Source organism: Excalfactoria chinensis, chromosome 11, assembly GCF_039878825.1.
Source record: "Excalfactoria chinensis isolate bCotChi1 chromosome 11, bCotChi1.hap2, whole genome shotgun sequence".
NCBI classification, from domain to species: domain Eukaryota; kingdom Metazoa; phylum Chordata; class Aves; order Galliformes; family Phasianidae; genus Excalfactoria; species Excalfactoria chinensis.
This window is the reverse complement of record NC_092835.1, coordinates 17,025,199-17,040,156: the sequence shown is the minus strand read 5'-3', so window position 1 is coordinate 17,040,156 and position 14,958 is coordinate 17,025,199. Positions and strand designations below refer to the sequence as shown.

Below are 14,958 nucleotides of genomic sequence, written 5' to 3'. Positions count from 1 at the left end.
AGGGGGATAGAGGATGTAGCAGGTGATGGAGGAACAGCAGGGAGATAGATGGTATAGCAGGTGATGGAAGAGGTGGCAAGGGATGGAGAGGGTGGCAGGTGATGAATGGTGATGGAGGTGCTCAGGGTGGTGAAGGGGAGACCGAGGCAGGTGCAAGGAGAGCACTGAGGGGCAGGAGGCTTTGGGGCACGTTCAGGGGACCAGAACTGGGGTGAGGTGGCATAGAGGTGTGAGAGGAGCAGTGCTGGGGACCGGGAGGTGACAACGGGGTGATGCTGGGAACCAGGACAGGTGGGACTGCAGAAGTGACCCCATGGCATCATTGGGTTCTAGGGCAGATGGAGGTGACACTGGGGCAGCGTGGCGGACTTGGGCAAGCGGAGGTGGCACCGGGTCAGTACTGGGGACCGGGGTGGGCGGGGATGGCATCAGGGCAGGTGTGGGTGGCATCGGGCAGCACTGGAGACCGCGGCTGCGGGGGGCGGCACCGAGGCAGGTGGCGGTGACACCTGGACATCGCTGGGGACCTGAGCAGCGCCGGGGACCGGGGCGGGTGGAGCAGCTCCGGGGCGGGGCGGGCGCTGCGGGGCGGGCTCTGCCTCCGCCGTTGCCGGTGACGTCGCGGCGGGGCCGGCGGAGCTGCGGAGCGGCGGAGGTGCGGGGCCATGCATCCCCCGGGCAGCGGCCCCCCGGCCTCCCCCGGCCCCGCCGCCGTCCCTCCGGCGGGAGCCGAGCTGCTGCGGTGGCAGTGGCAGGAGGTGCAGGTGCCGTGCCTGGTGGTCGCCTGGATCCTGGTGGCCAGTCTGGCCAAGATCGGTGAGTGGCGCCGGGACGGGGGGCTCCGCGGGTGGCACGGCGCCGGGATGGGCACCGGTGACAGCGGGGGGTGGGCTGACACCGGGGGGAGGGGCGGTGAGTGCACCCAGGAGGTGACAGCAAGGTGTACGGTGGCCCACGGAGGGTCACACATCATTTTTTGCCATGGGGGTGTGATGAGCGGTGACAGAGCAGAGCCTGGCTGGTGGCACCCAGGGGACACGCCGGTTGCCCCCGGGGTGGGCACAGAGGGGACAGCCCATGGGATGAGCAGCAGGGGTGCTTGCCCTGCTGTCAGGGTTGGGAGCGGAGCTGGGTGGTCACTGCTGGTGGGTCACACTGGAGCCATGTGGCACAAAGTGGGCACCCAGGAGGTGTGACAGTGACCTTGAAGCAGGTGTCCTTCTTGAAGTGCTGCTGGGGGAGCGGGGATGCATTAACACCCAGGGCAGGGTGTTGCTGTCACTGTCAGCCGCCCTCCTCCTGCTCCAGCATCACCCAACCCACGGCTGTGCACCTCGCGCTCCATCCTCCCTCGGCCTTCTCACAGCTAAACCTCTGCAAGGAATAAATTACGAGCTGAGGCATCGAGCCCTCTGCCTGCAGCTGTGCCACCTCCAGCTGCCGAGTGCAGCAGAGAGACAGGAGCTCTGGCTCCTTGCCTCATTCTCAGGCAGTTCATCTATTCGGGTTTCCCTTGGTGCATTCCCTTCCCTGCCTCATGTTTGGCTGTGGGGAGAGAGAAGCCACCACGTGCCACCTCGGTGGGCACAGCCCCAGGGCACCGTGCTTGGTGGCAGCAATGTGACAGCAGTCAGCCATCCCATGGCCTGGGGATGCATCGTCCCCCTGCTCCTAGCCCTGGCACTGCTGTGCCCACAGTGCCCAGGGGCACGAGAGGAGATGGGGACAGGGGTGGCTGTGCTGGGTGCTGGGTGCAGGCTGGTGCAGAAGAGCTGCTGCCAGCTCTCAGCCCTGTGACTGCAGGGGCGGAAGCGTCCCCAGCGCTGTGTGATGGGGAAGTGAGACTGTAGGCTCTTGTTCTAGGAAACCATCACAATGCTGGGGTGCCCCGAGCAAGCAGCAGGCAAACGCCTGGGGCGGAGAAAACCGCGCCGAGTCTTGGCTTCCTGCACAGCAAGGCGTCATCAGGGCTCTGCTGCCTTTACTGCTCTGTTTGCTATAGGGAAGAGGGAAAAGGGAAGTGATGAGCATTGCCCCACAGCCACCTCTCACCTGCACAAAGGGCTGCAGGGAGGGGACTATGGGTCCCAGCCTTCTCCCTTTGCATCCAGACCTGACTCCATTGCTCCCAGCGCCGATTGGTTTTGGTGTCTCTGATCCTGCTGGGACACAGTTAGTGGGCACGGTGCTGATGGGTCAGTGGTTGGACTTGATGATCTCAGCTTTCTTTTCCAACCTTAATGATTCCATGATTGACCCCGAGCTCCACAGTGGGGGGAGAGCAGAGATTGTCCTCAAGTCCTCCCCATGGCACATCCCATGCTGGGGATGTCTGGAGCGGGGATGATGCCTCTGAAGTTAATTCACATGTGGCTGAGTTACTGTTGCTGTGGGAACGTTAATGCTGAAATTCTTGCCTAGCGGGTGTAAAATTAGAGCTCTTGCCACCCGTCCCTGCTGCAGAGCAGCTCGTGTGCTGGGATTTGATGTGAGGGCGGCAATGTGCAGAGCAACAAAGACAGCAGCGTTCCCATGCCCTGCCTGTGCATGCAGGGCTTCTCCCATCAATGCTGAGAACTTCTTTGATCAGTGCATCCTTCCTCCTGGTGGGGTGACTGGCACAAGAAACGGGCTCCTCTCAGCCAGAACATTCAGAACTGAGATTTGGGGAGGTGGCAGGGCAGCCAAGGGATGGTCTGGAGGCTGTGATGTCCCTTTACTTGAGGACAAGGTGCCTCCTGGTTCCTGGTAATGACTTTAGGTTGCACCAGGGGAGGTTCAGGTTGGGTATTAAGAACAATTCCTTCTCTAACAGAGCGGTGATGCAGTGGCACAGCTGCCCAGGGAGGTGGGGGAGTCCCCATCCCTGGAGGTGTCCCAGAGCTGTGGGGATGTGGCACTGAGGGCTGTGGGCATTGGGCACAGTGGGGGTGGGCTGTGGTTGGGCTTGGGGATCTGAAAGCTCTTTTGCAACCTTAATGATCCTATGATTGGTTCATCTGATGGCCAAGTTGTGCCATAGCCCTGGGACGTCACCAGTGATAGCAGCAAGACCTCAGTGATGGGAGGCAGGAGAAATACAAAGGAATCTGTGGGTTGCCCTGCTGGTTTTGCCAAGAGGCTGCCATGATTTGGGTTTACGTGGGGACAAGGCTGCCATGAGGAGCATGTCCCCACTGCTGGCTGGCATGCTGTGGCCTTGTGCCATCCAGGCTCCTTGCCATGGGGCTAATATACGAATATGAGGGTGTGATCAGCTTGCTCCATTAAATACATCCCCTTTCATGGCTTGCTGGCATAAGCTGATTATTGCAAGCATCCCTTCATCCGCAGCTCTCGCATACTTTGTGTTTGCATGCAGGTAGGTCAGCCAGTTCTCTGGCCAACGCGCTTGTGCTGCAGTGTTTGCATGCTGCTCCACCTGCCTGCTCAGACAGCTGCAAACAAGGTCACCCCGTCACCAGAGCTGTGCATCCCCATCCCTTTGTGGGGTACTGTGTTCCTGTGACCACGATGCCTCACTTGAACAGCAGCCAGCACTGCTTGCAGCGCTATAAACGTGCTCAGTGCTGCCTTTCTCCTTTTAGCACAGATGCCAAACAAGCAAAATGCCCAGCTGTTTGGCTTATGTGGCAGTGGTTTGGGAGGTGGAGGACCTGAAATCCTGATCTGGGACAGGTTCAGAACAGACAGGCATGGGCAGTAGAGACATGGAAGCCAGTTTCTGAGCTTCTCTGATGGTTTACAGCATTGGTGAAAAGACCCTGGGCTGGGTAGAGCTGTGGGATTCCCAGGGAGGGAAGGAGCCCAGCATCCTAAGGTCAATCACACACAGCCTTCCTCCTGGTGGCACGAGCCTCACTTAGAGCTTTGGGGACTGGGCTTTGTGGTGGTAGTGGGGCAGCCAAGTGAGCCAGCTGGCTAGGAGGTCTTCTGCAGTCAGTGAACCCGGGGTGCTCTGTCCTTGTGCCCATCTGGCTGATGCTCACATTCTTCCTTCCCTTCCAGTGTTCCACCTGTCCAGGAAGGTGACATCTGTCGTGCCGGAGAGCTGCCTCCTCATCCTGCTTGGGCTGGGCCTGGGCGGCATTGTGTTGGCTGTGGCTAAGAAACCCAAATACCAGCTGGAGCCCAACATGTTCTTCCTCTTCCTCCTGCCCCCCATCGTCCTGGACTCGGGCTACTTCATGCCCAGCCGCTTGTTCTTTGACAACATCGGTGCCATCCTCACCTACGCGGTTGTGGGCACGCTCTGGAACTCCTTCACCACCGGCACCGCGCTCTGGGGCCTGCACCAAGCAGGGCTGATGGGTGGGTGCTGGGGGAGCCCACGTCACCAAAAGGGGTGGGAAGGTGCAAAACACGCCCAAATTTAGAGCCCTGGCGTGGATCCCGTAGCTTTCAGGAGCTGGGAATGATGTTCTGGCAGGACCAGCAAGTGTGGAGGACAAAGGGGACCTTCTCAGCACCGGGCTGACTCACGTCTTTGCTATTTTTGTCGCCGACCTTGGCTAGCTCTGCTGGCTCACTGCCGTGTTCCCTGTCCTCGGCTGGAGCTGCTGGCCCTGCTTGGCCTGGGCCTTCTTTTGAGCTCCTCTGAGCCCGGAGGAACCTGTTAGTGCCTGGTCCAAGCACTTCTTCCCTCATGTGCCAAAGCCCGTGTCACCTTAGGGAGACCTCAGAGGTCTGATGGACAGGCTTATTTCACCTACATAGTCCTCCACCTGGGGAGAATGACCTGCCTCACCTCTGTCCTTCTGTCCCAGCAGATCCAGGCGTGGAAGCTGGGCTGATGGATTTCCTGCTCTTCGGCAGCCTCATCTCGGCTGTGGACCCTGTGGCAGTGTTGGCAGTTTTTGAAGAGGTCCACGTAAATGAGACCCTCTTCATCATTGTGTTTGGAGAGTCCCTCCTCAATGATGCTGTCACTGTGGTGAGTTGGAGCCAGGGGGGCCCTGTGGTCCTAATGGCAATGAGGGTGGTGAGCAGGTTGTCTGGAGAAGCTCTGGGTGCCCCATCCCTGGAGGTGTTCCCCATCAGGTTGATGTGGCTCTGGGCAACTTTATGTACTGAAAGATGGACAAAAGGCAACGGCCTTAACTTGCACTGGGGAGGTTCAGATTGGATATTAGGAAAAAAATTATTCTCAGAAAGGGTGGTGAGGCATTGGAACAGGCTGCCCTGGGAGGTGGGGGAGTCCCCATCCCTGGAGGTGGTCAATAACTGGACATGTGGCACTAAGGGACATGGGCAGTGAGCATGGTGAGGGTGAGCTGGAGTTGGACTTGGTTACCCTAGTAATCTTTTTCAACCTTAATAATTCTTTTAATTCTGTGACTTGCCCATGCCATGGGATTGGGCTGGATGACCCATAAGAGTCCCTTTCAGCCCGAGTCAGTCTATGATCCTATGAAAGTGGAGCCCAGTGTGGGCCAGGCACTGGAATCCCCCAGAATGGGCAAAGGGTGTAAGTGACATCCCCCATACCCCTGGGTCCTTCCACTGTGCTGACTTCAGGGCCTATCCTGCCCACCTGTGCTGTCCCCCCCATAGTAGGAAGTTTCTCTGCCATTCCCAAAGGACTTGCATTGCCTGCAGGTGCTGTACAAGGTCTTCAACTCTTTTGTGGAGCTGGGCCCAGCACACATCCATGCCATGGACTACGTGAAGGGGGTAGGTGAGTACGTGCCCCACCAGCACTTCCTGTAGCACAGAGAATGGGAGAGGAGCATGGGTGCTGTCGTGCTGTGGGCAATCACTAAGGCCACCTCAGCCATCATCACTGGATGCTTTGGTGGGGAGTCAGGTGGGAGCACAGGGCTTGGCAAGGGGGCTCACCAAAGGTACAACCCAACCTCTTTCCTTCAGCCTCCTTCTTCCTGGTGAGTCTGGGGGGCACGGCCGTGGGGCTGCTCTTTGCCTTCCTTCTGGCCCTCATCACGCGGTTCACCAAACGTGTGCGCATCATCGAGCCACTCTTCGTCTTCCTCCTGGCCTACGTTGCCTACCTGGCTGCCGAGATGGTCTCGCTGTCCGCCATCCTGGCGTGAGTACCGGGGAGCCCCAGGAAAGCAAGGGTGCTCACCATAGGGTCATTCCAGCTCCTTCTGCCCCTCTGCAGAGTCACCTTCTGCGGGATCTGCTGCAAGAAGTACGTGGAAGCCAACATCTCCCAGAAATCCCGCACCACGGTCAAGTACACCATGAAGACTCTGGCCAGCAGCTCAGAGACCATCATCTTCATGTTTCTGGGCATGTCAGCTGTGGACACTTCCAAGTGGACATGGGACACCGCGCTGGTGCTGGGCACCCTGTTCTTTATCCTGCTCTTCAGAGCTGTTGGTCAGTCTGTCCTGCTGTCCCAGCTATTTTCTTGCCAAAAAGCAGCAGTGGCTCCTGGCTCTGGCTTTGCCTCATCTATGGGGCTCTGGTGGCATCTCTTGTCCTCGTTCTTCTCCAGGTGTTGTCCTCCAGACCTACGTCCTTAACCGCTTCCGCCTCATCCCCCTGGACAGGATTGACCAGGTAGTCATGTCATACGGTGGCCTCCGTGGAGCTGTTGCCTTTGCCCTGGTCATCCTGCTGGATGAGGCGAAGGTGAAAGCCAAGGACTACTTTGTGGCAACAACCATCGTGGTGGTGTTCTTCACTGTCATCGTGCAGGTGAGAACGGGCACTCTGCCCTTGTGGAGCAGCACCATGGGCAGATGCCAGCCTTGGAGACCAGGTGTCATGTCCCCACAGTGCCATCACGCAGACCCAAAGCACAATGGGAACACTGCACCTGGCTGTCACTACCAATGTCCCTGGTTACTTCATGCTCCTTTTGCTCTCACACCCTATCCGTGCACCCTCTTGCCCTCCCAGTCTTTCCCATGCCCTCTCCTGCCATTCCAGGGCCTCACCATCAAACCACTGGTGACGTGGCTGAAGGTAAAACGCAGTGACCACCACAAGCCCACGCTGAATGAGGAGCTACATGAGCATGTAGGTGTTCCCTGCAGTGTCAGGATGAGGCACGCTTAGCCTGGGTCACCCTCCACTGCTCTCACCCTTTTCTCCTCACTTCAGGCCTTTGACCACATCCTGGCAGCAGTGGAAGACATTGTGGGACACCATGGCTACCACTACTGGCGGGACAAGTGAGTGTCTTGTCTGCTGACGTTCAGCTGGATGGGGTGGTATGGCAGCCATGGGGACATCCCAAGGTGGACGGTCCTGCTGTGGGCAAGGCAGCAGGACCAGGAAGGGGTATGTCTGTCCATCCGGATGGTACAATGCAAACCACTGCTCCAGAAGTGTCCTAACGAGAGGTTGGGCAGAGGTGGCTTAGGACACGAGGTGGCATTGCCCATGCTAGAGCTGCTGCAGGATCATGATGGCCATAATGTCACTGTGCTTCCCCAGATGGAGACGCACTGGATACTGAGGAAGGAACTGTTAAAACTTTGTCTGCAGAACCACAACAGGAAAAGCATGCAGAGAGCCTGCTTCCTGGAGGGAAGCTCTGTCTGGGCAGCTGCACCAGCTCCAGCCCTGCGCCTGTCACTGGGTCTCCGCTTTCCCCTTGGCCCTATCCCCTCCCACTGTCCTCTCCCAGGGTATTCCCAGGCACAGCCTTCTCTCCTCATGCTTTGGGCACTTTGGACTGTGTATGGGAAAACATCCAGTGACCACTGTATCGATCCATCCATCCCCTGTGGGACTTTAACCACCCACGTGTCCATCTTGCTGCAGGTGGGAGCAGTTTGACAAGAAGTACCTGAGCCAGCTCCTGATGAGGAAATCTGCCTACAAGCTGCGGGATGAGATCTGGGATGTCTACTACAAGCTGAACATCCGTGATGCCATCAGCTTTGTGGACCAGGTAGGGGTGTGTGGTGAGAGCTGGGTCTCACTGGATGAGGTGGTGGGGACACCTCCAGCCCAGCTCTGTCCCTCCCCCAGGGTGGCCACGTGTTGTCAGCTGCCAAGTTGGCGCTGCCCTCCATGCCCAGCCGCACGTCCATGTCAGAGTCATCAGTCACAAACCTGCTGTGAGTGCAAGCATCCCTCTAAGCCCCAGCCTCTGGGCAGCATTCCATGGCTGCATCATCCCTGGGATGGGGTGGACCCATTGGGATTGGATGGGTCCATTGGGATGGGCCGGATCCATTGGGATGAGCCAGATCCATTGGGATGTTCCAATTCCCCAGGAGGGAGAGTGGGAGCGGTGCTTGCCTGGACCTGCAGGTGATCGACACGGTGCGGAGCCGGCGGGACAAGGAGGATGCAGCCATGCACCACGTGCTGCGCGGGAGCCTCTACAAGCCCCGGCGGCGGGTGAGCGCTGCTGCCTGCAGCAGGAGCAGGGATGGAGGGTGCTGAGTGGGGCTGGCTGCTCACCCTGTGTCTCTTTGCCTCTCCCTCGGCCAGTACAAGGCCAGCTACAGCCGTCACTTCATCTCTCCAGATAAACAAGAGCGCCAAGACAAAGAAATCTTCCGGCAGAACATGAAGAGGCGCCTGGAGACCTTCAAGTCCACCAAGCATAATGTCTGCTCTTCCAAGAGCAAAGCCAGGCTGAAGGAAAAGGGCAGGAAGAAGGCAAGCGATCCCCAAACTCCTGCACCCCTACTACAAATGGGATATTGAGGTCCTGCGGGGTTCATGGTGTGCTGCAGGGCTTTGGCATCTCCAGAGCCTGGGGACGGGGTTGGGTCCCATTCAGATCCTTCTCCCTCTGCAGAAAAACATCCCTCTGCCCAGCGATGCACCCAATGGGAGGACGCACAGAAACGTCCCCTGGCAGGAGGCGGGTAAGGAGGTGGCAGGATTGGTGCTCAGAACCTGCAAGGGGACCCATTGGGGTGGGATGGCAACAGCATGCTGTTCATGCTTGGTGGCACTGGGGTTATGCTGGCACCAGGTCCTTCTCCCATGGGTGCAGGGAGGCAGCTCTTAGGGTATCCATCCTCCATACACCCCCTGTGTGGCTGCAGCTCCCGTGCTGGTGACGGTCAGCTCTGATGAGGAGGAGAGCGATAGCTCAGAGACGGAGAGAGAGGATGATGAAGGGATCGTGTTCATCGCTCGTGCCACTGATGAGGTCCTTCAGGGAAAGACAACCCAAGGTAGGCATGCCAGTCCTTCCTCTGCCTATGGAGCAAGGTTGTCTTGGGCTGGGCAAGAGCAAAGTCTCTGGCCATGGAGGCACAACAGAGCCTCCAAAATGGGCCAGATCAGAAGGGTCCCCATCAGTACCAGGGTTTGAAGGAGCAGGAGCCATGCAATATCCCTCTCTGTTCTTCCTTCTGCACCCCCAGGCAGCCTGGATGTCTGCCCCAGCCCCTGCATCATCCCACCATCACCCACCTTGGCAGAGAAGGAGCTGCCGTGGAAAGGAGACCAGGCTGACCTGGCTGTTTACATCTCCTCGGAGACCACCAAAATCGTTCCAGTGGATATGCAGAAAGCATGGAACCAAAGCATCTCCTCCCTGGAGAGCATCGCCTCGCCGCCAGGCATCGAGGCAGGAGCACAGAACAGGAGGTTCGCCCGCCCCATGCTGGAGAAGCAGCCACAGTCAGCAAGTCAGGCAACACCGGAGCAGGTCTCACGTTTCCAGTTTCCCAGCCATATATCCAAGAGCAGCAGGTCGAAGAGCGACAGCAGCCCTGAGGGTGTGGAACAGCAGGAGCTGCAGCCCCTGATGGGCACAGAGGAGCAGGGCAGGGGGCTGCCCCCGGCCGAACACCGTCGGCTTGCATTCAGCAGAGCCAGCCACATCTGAAATGCACGGCGTGCGGGGCAGGCTGCCGCCCTCCAGCTGCTCCATCGTTGTGCTCCATGAAGCTTCTGCGTGTCTCCTCCAACTCCAGGAGCAGCCAGAGAGCTTTGGGGGCTTTGCTCATGCTGATGCAAGGCTGGTAGATAGATGGGTGTGATGCTGCGAGAGCAGACACCAGTCCCATCCACCCAGGGGGCACGGACCACAAATCTGGCTCTCTTGTCTTTGTCTCCTGTCTCACAGCACCAGGAGGCCAAAGGTGTTCCTCCCAGGGCTGGTCTTGGTGCCACCGTGGCTGTACCAGCGTGAGGTTTGGGGATCTGGCTGATGGGCTCCTCCAACTGACCCTCCAGCCTCTGCAGGAGGCTGCTGCACAACAGCCCATCCCTACCCGGCCTTTGGCTTCCAGGAGCCAGGTTGCTCAGAGCACGTATGGACCTCAGCTGGGAGAGCAGAGATCGGCCCCTTTCCGCTGCAGCTCCATCCCCTGGGTTCTGGAGGCACTGCAGAAGCAAAGCCATGACCTTCTCAGGACTGAGGTTTGGCTCCACCAGGAGCCAGGCTGCATACGCACAGGGACTCTTCTGGCACTCATTTGGCTGTGCCAGCCCCACTCTGCTCATCCAGGTGTGCTCCCCATGGCTGCAGCACTCTGTCTTCTGGCTTTGCTAGGAGACGGCAGCCCTGCATGGCACCCTTCATCCTGCCTGCATCCCAGTCCCTCTAGTTGTCTGGGGCTCATCAGCTGGGAGGGCACCAAGGGGAGCAGCAGGGCTGAATGTAAAGCAGGAGCAGGGGAGGCGGGTGAGAGCAGATGGGTGAGAGCTGAGAGCATCTGCAAAGCTCTGCCCCCAGATCCTGCCACTCCAGAGCCCACCCAAGAGTGACCACAGGATCTTGTTCCCCAGGACCTGCTCAGAGCTCAGTGTTGCTGGGCACAGGAGACCCCTGGAGTGGGGATGCTCCAATCTGGGCTGCTAACACCCAACAGCAAGCACATGGCTGCCCATTGCAGCTACCTGGGGTGCTGGGCCTGCAGGCGTCACGGGATGTTTCAGTGCACTGGGTGAATGAGCCCAGCATGGGTCAGGCAAGGTGGTGGCACCTGGTACTGCTAGCAAGGTGGTTCTGCTCTGTACCTGCCCCGTCAACTGGAGCATGAGGTTTTTAAAAGGTTTTTTATATAGTTTTGCATTTCTTGTATGCCTTCTTCCAGTTTTGATTTCTGATATTGGGCCATACTAAATCTCTAGCTGGGTCAGTGTTTTCTGTAGCCACGGGCACCACAAACAACTCCAGACTTAGTATCTTATTTGCAAGAATATCGTTTTAATGTGAAACTATCTGCAGAGTATTTTGTAACGTTCAATAAATCAGAGCTGGAGCAGGTGGCACGGTCTGGACCTCTGCATGCTTTGCTTCCTCCAGGTTGGCTTTGCGGCCCCTCCTGCATCCGTGGGGTTTTGTCAGTGCTTATTCTCCTCCTCCAATCTCTGTCTTTTCCCTTTCCTGCCTGCACGGTGCTGTTCCTTCCAGTGCAGCACAGTTCCATCTCTTACAGCCTAAAAATACCAAAGTGCCTCAGTGGAAAAACACAAAAACCGGGCCAAACCACGAGCACATGTGCCCAAACCTCTCCTTCTCCAGGACGGAGCGAGGCTCAACAAATTAGCTGCTTGTCAGGCTGTAACCCAGAACATACAACCCTCCGACTGTTATTATAAGCAACCCCATCCTGGAGCCGTCTGCCTTCTGCAGACCATTCTGCACACAGGCTTCTCCCAGCGCTGCTATTAGATCCGCACATTTTTTCCACCCTGATTTACTTTCTCCCATTCCTCCCATTTCCCCCTTTTCCCAGAACTTGTGAAGTCAGCAGAGGGTGGGAGGCAGTGCCAGCAATGGGGCACCGGTGGGATGCGAGAGCCAGGCTGTGGGTGAGGGCTGGTGTTGGCCATCTCCCAGGTCAGCATTGCACAGCATCTCAAAATCACAGCCTTCCCATTGCATGATGAGTGCTGGGCCCATAGGTAAGCTCCAGAAATAGATAGAACAGATCTGTATCTTGTTCTGAGGAGCCGTGATTTGGAGCTGGCATGCAGCTAGGCACCAAACTGAGGGGAATAATCCTTTAGAAGAACTGCCAGCTCAGTGTTTTCTGTTGTAGCAAAGGTGTTGTTGACCCCCAGGACACCTCGCACTCCATTCTGCTCCATCTCTGGAGCACTTCTGGTTCCCTCATGTGATGTTTGCACAATGATCTACACAGGAATAAGTGGTGGGAAGCTGCTGAATGGGCAGCCAGCTTCTCACCTCCCACTTCTTCCTAAGCTTTCCAGCGAGCACAAATGACAGCAGAGCCTTTGGCCGTACACGTGAGAACAGGGGGAAGGCAAACATGAATTTAGGCAAGGCGTTCAGGCTGAGCTGATGTGGGTGGACGCGTTTTGGAGACCTCAGTCCATTCATTGTTCCATTCTGCTCCCGACTGCTCGTGTGGGCACTCAGCTCCCACCCTCCTGTAACTCATTTCCTGGGACCAAGACGAGCCTGGGAGCCGTGATCGGCCTCTTCTGGTTGGTGTGATGGGGTGCTGATGGGATGGGGAGGGTTTTTATTAGGTGGTGGGACATGCAATTTGCAGTGCAGGATCCTCCACTGCTCTGTAGGACTGCTGATGTCCCCAGGCAGTACCTTGGATGCTCTTGCAGATGGGAAGGAGCTGGCTTCCTCTCTGGTCTGTTTGGGATGAGCTATCTGCACGTTCCGTCCTGTACCCACCTTCTGCCCATGGAGCTGCACAGCCACAACCTCACATCACGCCTTTTCAGGCCAAGCAGCAGGTCTGTTGTGACCCAACCAAACCCCACTTCTTGGAGGCCACTTCAGGAGGGTCAAAGGGTGTGAAGGAGAAGCTCCATGAGGACCCCATCGCAATCCACCCAATTCACACAGGGACTTACCTACCCCAGGTGTGTTTCAGTGCCAGATCTATCACCGAGCAGCTTTACCAAGCTCTTGGTGCCCAAAGCTGCCAATGATCTGACAGAGGATGGCACGGTGGCAGCTCATCATCACTCTGCGGCCACCAGCCACCATCTGGGATAAGGCTCAGAGCATCCTGCTGCCCCAGTGCCACCGCTGCACCCCCTCTCTCCTGCAGCCACCCCCATCCCCTGCCTTCACCAAAGGCCTGCCATGAAGGTGACCACTCGCTGTCACTCCTGAATTACCTTGGAGGGATGGATGCCAGCCCCAATCTGCCCCCAAAAGTCGCCTGTCTGATGGATGTGAGCCATCCTAGGCCGCAAGGAACGTCGTCGGTGACTGAGCCGGCATCAGTCAGCAGCCGGGAAGGATAATGAGGAACAGATTTGCACTGGGCAGTGGTTCCCATGCTGCGTTCCAGGGCAGAGCAGCCAGGACGGCAGAGCTGCTGCCTTTATGCTTCGTGCTGCACCCCTCTGTCGCGTGTCGGTCCAGCTCCTTGGCTCACCCCTGCCTCCTCGCAGTGCATCCCAGCGTGCAGGGGAGCGAGCTGCAGCGCGGATGGGCTGAGGACAGGCAGGTCAGCGGGGTCTGCAGGCCGGCAGGAGCTGGGTGGGGTGATCCACACCCCTCTCTGTGGTTTGGATTTCTCTGCTTTTGCCTGGAGGAGCAGATGCAGCAGTGGGACTCCCTGCTCTGGAGGACTGCGTGGCCAGGCTGCTGCTGCTGGGGACTTTTAATAAGCAGCCAGGATGGATGCTGACGTGTGGAGGCTTTGATTTCACGAGCGTCCCACATCCTAAAGTCGTGAGCTGCTCCACAAGGAAGGCAAGGATCCCTGAAGAAGCCACCGAAGCTCCTCTTGTCTCACCTTCTGGCATCCCATGCCACAAATCCCAGCTGCCCGGCGGGTAAACGGGACCTGTGTCAGGTGAGCTGGAGTGGGTGGGAGCTGAGGACACTGCGGGGAGGTGGTACCTGTGGAGCTGGTGGGATCAGCAGTGGGACTGTCCTAGGAGATGGGCCATGGAGAAGGGCTTAAAAAGGGCAAGGTGCCCCTTCCTCTTGCCATGGGGTCCCACTGGAGCTCTGCTGTGTTCGGGTGCTCAATGCACATGCAAGGGCCTCCTCCTGCAGCCCCACTAAGTCCTCCCTGTTGATGGCGGAGATCCCATTAGAGCTTTGCCTTTCCAGAGACCCCCAGCTCCTGCGGCCGGGATATTCCATCTCATCTACCACACATGCACACACACACAGCGATATTTGCTGTGGCTTTCCTTACCTTCTCCCGCTAGCAAAAGCTTAGGGAAGGTAATCCAAAAAGAAAACCATGAAAGCAAATAGGCAGGCCCAGGACGTGCAGTGTTTCTTCGTGCTGAGATGTGGGGGCTGACTCCTGGGAGCTGACCGCTCCAGGAACACGAGCTTTTGTTTTGCTGGGCTGAAAGCACCGGCTGAGTAAGCAGATTAGGCAGCTTGCTGCAGGAGGGCTGCATTGTCTGGGGAAAGCGTTGGCTAAATAGCAGAATTAGCCGGTGACCTCTGAGAGGCTCGTTCTGATCTTTGTTTTCTCCTGCTAAGGAACAGACAGAGTCGTTACCAAGGTTTGATTTCTTTTCTTTTTCTTCTCCTTTGCAAGAATAGCTTTGGAAGCAAACAGGAAATGACAGTGTGCAATAAAGAGCAAAGAAAGTCAACCAGCTACCTCGCCGCGCTCGGGTTTGTCTACAAATCCACCTCCACGCGGGGCTTCGCTTACCATAAAGCGACTAAACCGCCCCGAACCTTTACAAGGACACACGTGCTGCCCCCTGAGGGGCTGCTGTGAGAAATGGGGCGGCTGTGGGGTGCCACGTATTGACTGGGAGGCAGAGTGGGCTGGCTGCCCACAGAGCTGATCGTTTGCACTCAGGAAGGGAAGGAAAGTTCATGTGCAAAGTGGCAACCTGTGGCTTGGACAGGTGTGCTCTTCATTGGGTGGAGGGTTGGGACCAGACAGTGGTGGGGATGGAGTTATATCCAGCCAGCAGACGGCCATGAGCAGTGCACCCAGAGGTCGGGACTGGGGCCTGTCCTGTTTAATGCCTTTATTGGCAATCTGGGTGAGGAGTCTGAGCACACCCAGTTTGCAGATGATGCCATGTTAGGAGAAAGGGATCCTCTGCCTGAGGGTAGGAAGGCCCTGCAGGGGGATATGGATG

At 57.6% G+C, this 14,958-nt stretch overlaps 1 protein-coding gene across 2 annotated transcripts; it reads left to right on the top strand.

Moving 5' to 3' along the window:
- Positions 1-612: 612 nt before the first annotated feature.
- Positions 613-11,160, top strand: SLC9A5 (solute carrier family 9 member A5). Of its 2 annotated transcripts, XM_072346205.1 has the most exons (16): positions 613-816; positions 4,009-4,311; positions 4,770-4,933; positions 5,599-5,677; positions 5,869-6,046; positions 6,122-6,342; positions 6,461-6,663; positions 6,898-6,987; positions 7,072-7,142; positions 7,738-7,867; positions 7,948-8,036; positions 8,196-8,322; positions 8,416-8,586; positions 8,729-8,798; positions 8,982-9,113; positions 9,306-11,160. In XM_072346205.1, exons 1-16 carry the CDS (start codon positions 666-668, stop codon positions 9,770-9,772), a joined length of 2,646 nt encoding a protein of 881 aa, XP_072202306.1. In that variant the 5' UTR covers positions 613-665; the 3' UTR covers positions 9,773-11,160. The 2 variants fall into 2 exon arrangements, with proteins under 2 accessions (XP_072202306.1, XP_072202307.1); XM_072346206.1 differs by lacking the exons at positions 613-816; positions 4,009-4,311; positions 4,770-4,933 and having other exon boundaries at positions 5,614-5,673.
- Positions 11,161-14,958: the final 3,798 nt, after the last annotated feature.

Coding starts and splice junctions, on each gene's coding strand:
- SLC9A5 (XM_072346205.1), top strand. CDS start 666: ATGCATCCCCCGGGCAGCGGCCCCCCGGCCTCCCCCGGCCCCGCCGCC. Junction 6,664..6,897: donor TCTTCACTGTCATCGTGCAG/GTGAGAACGGGC, acceptor CTGCCATTCCAG/GGCCTCACCATCAAACCACT. Junction 7,868..7,947: donor CCATCAGCTTTGTGGACCAG/GTAGGGGTGTGT, acceptor TCCCTCCCCCAG/GGTGGCCACGTGTTGTCAGC.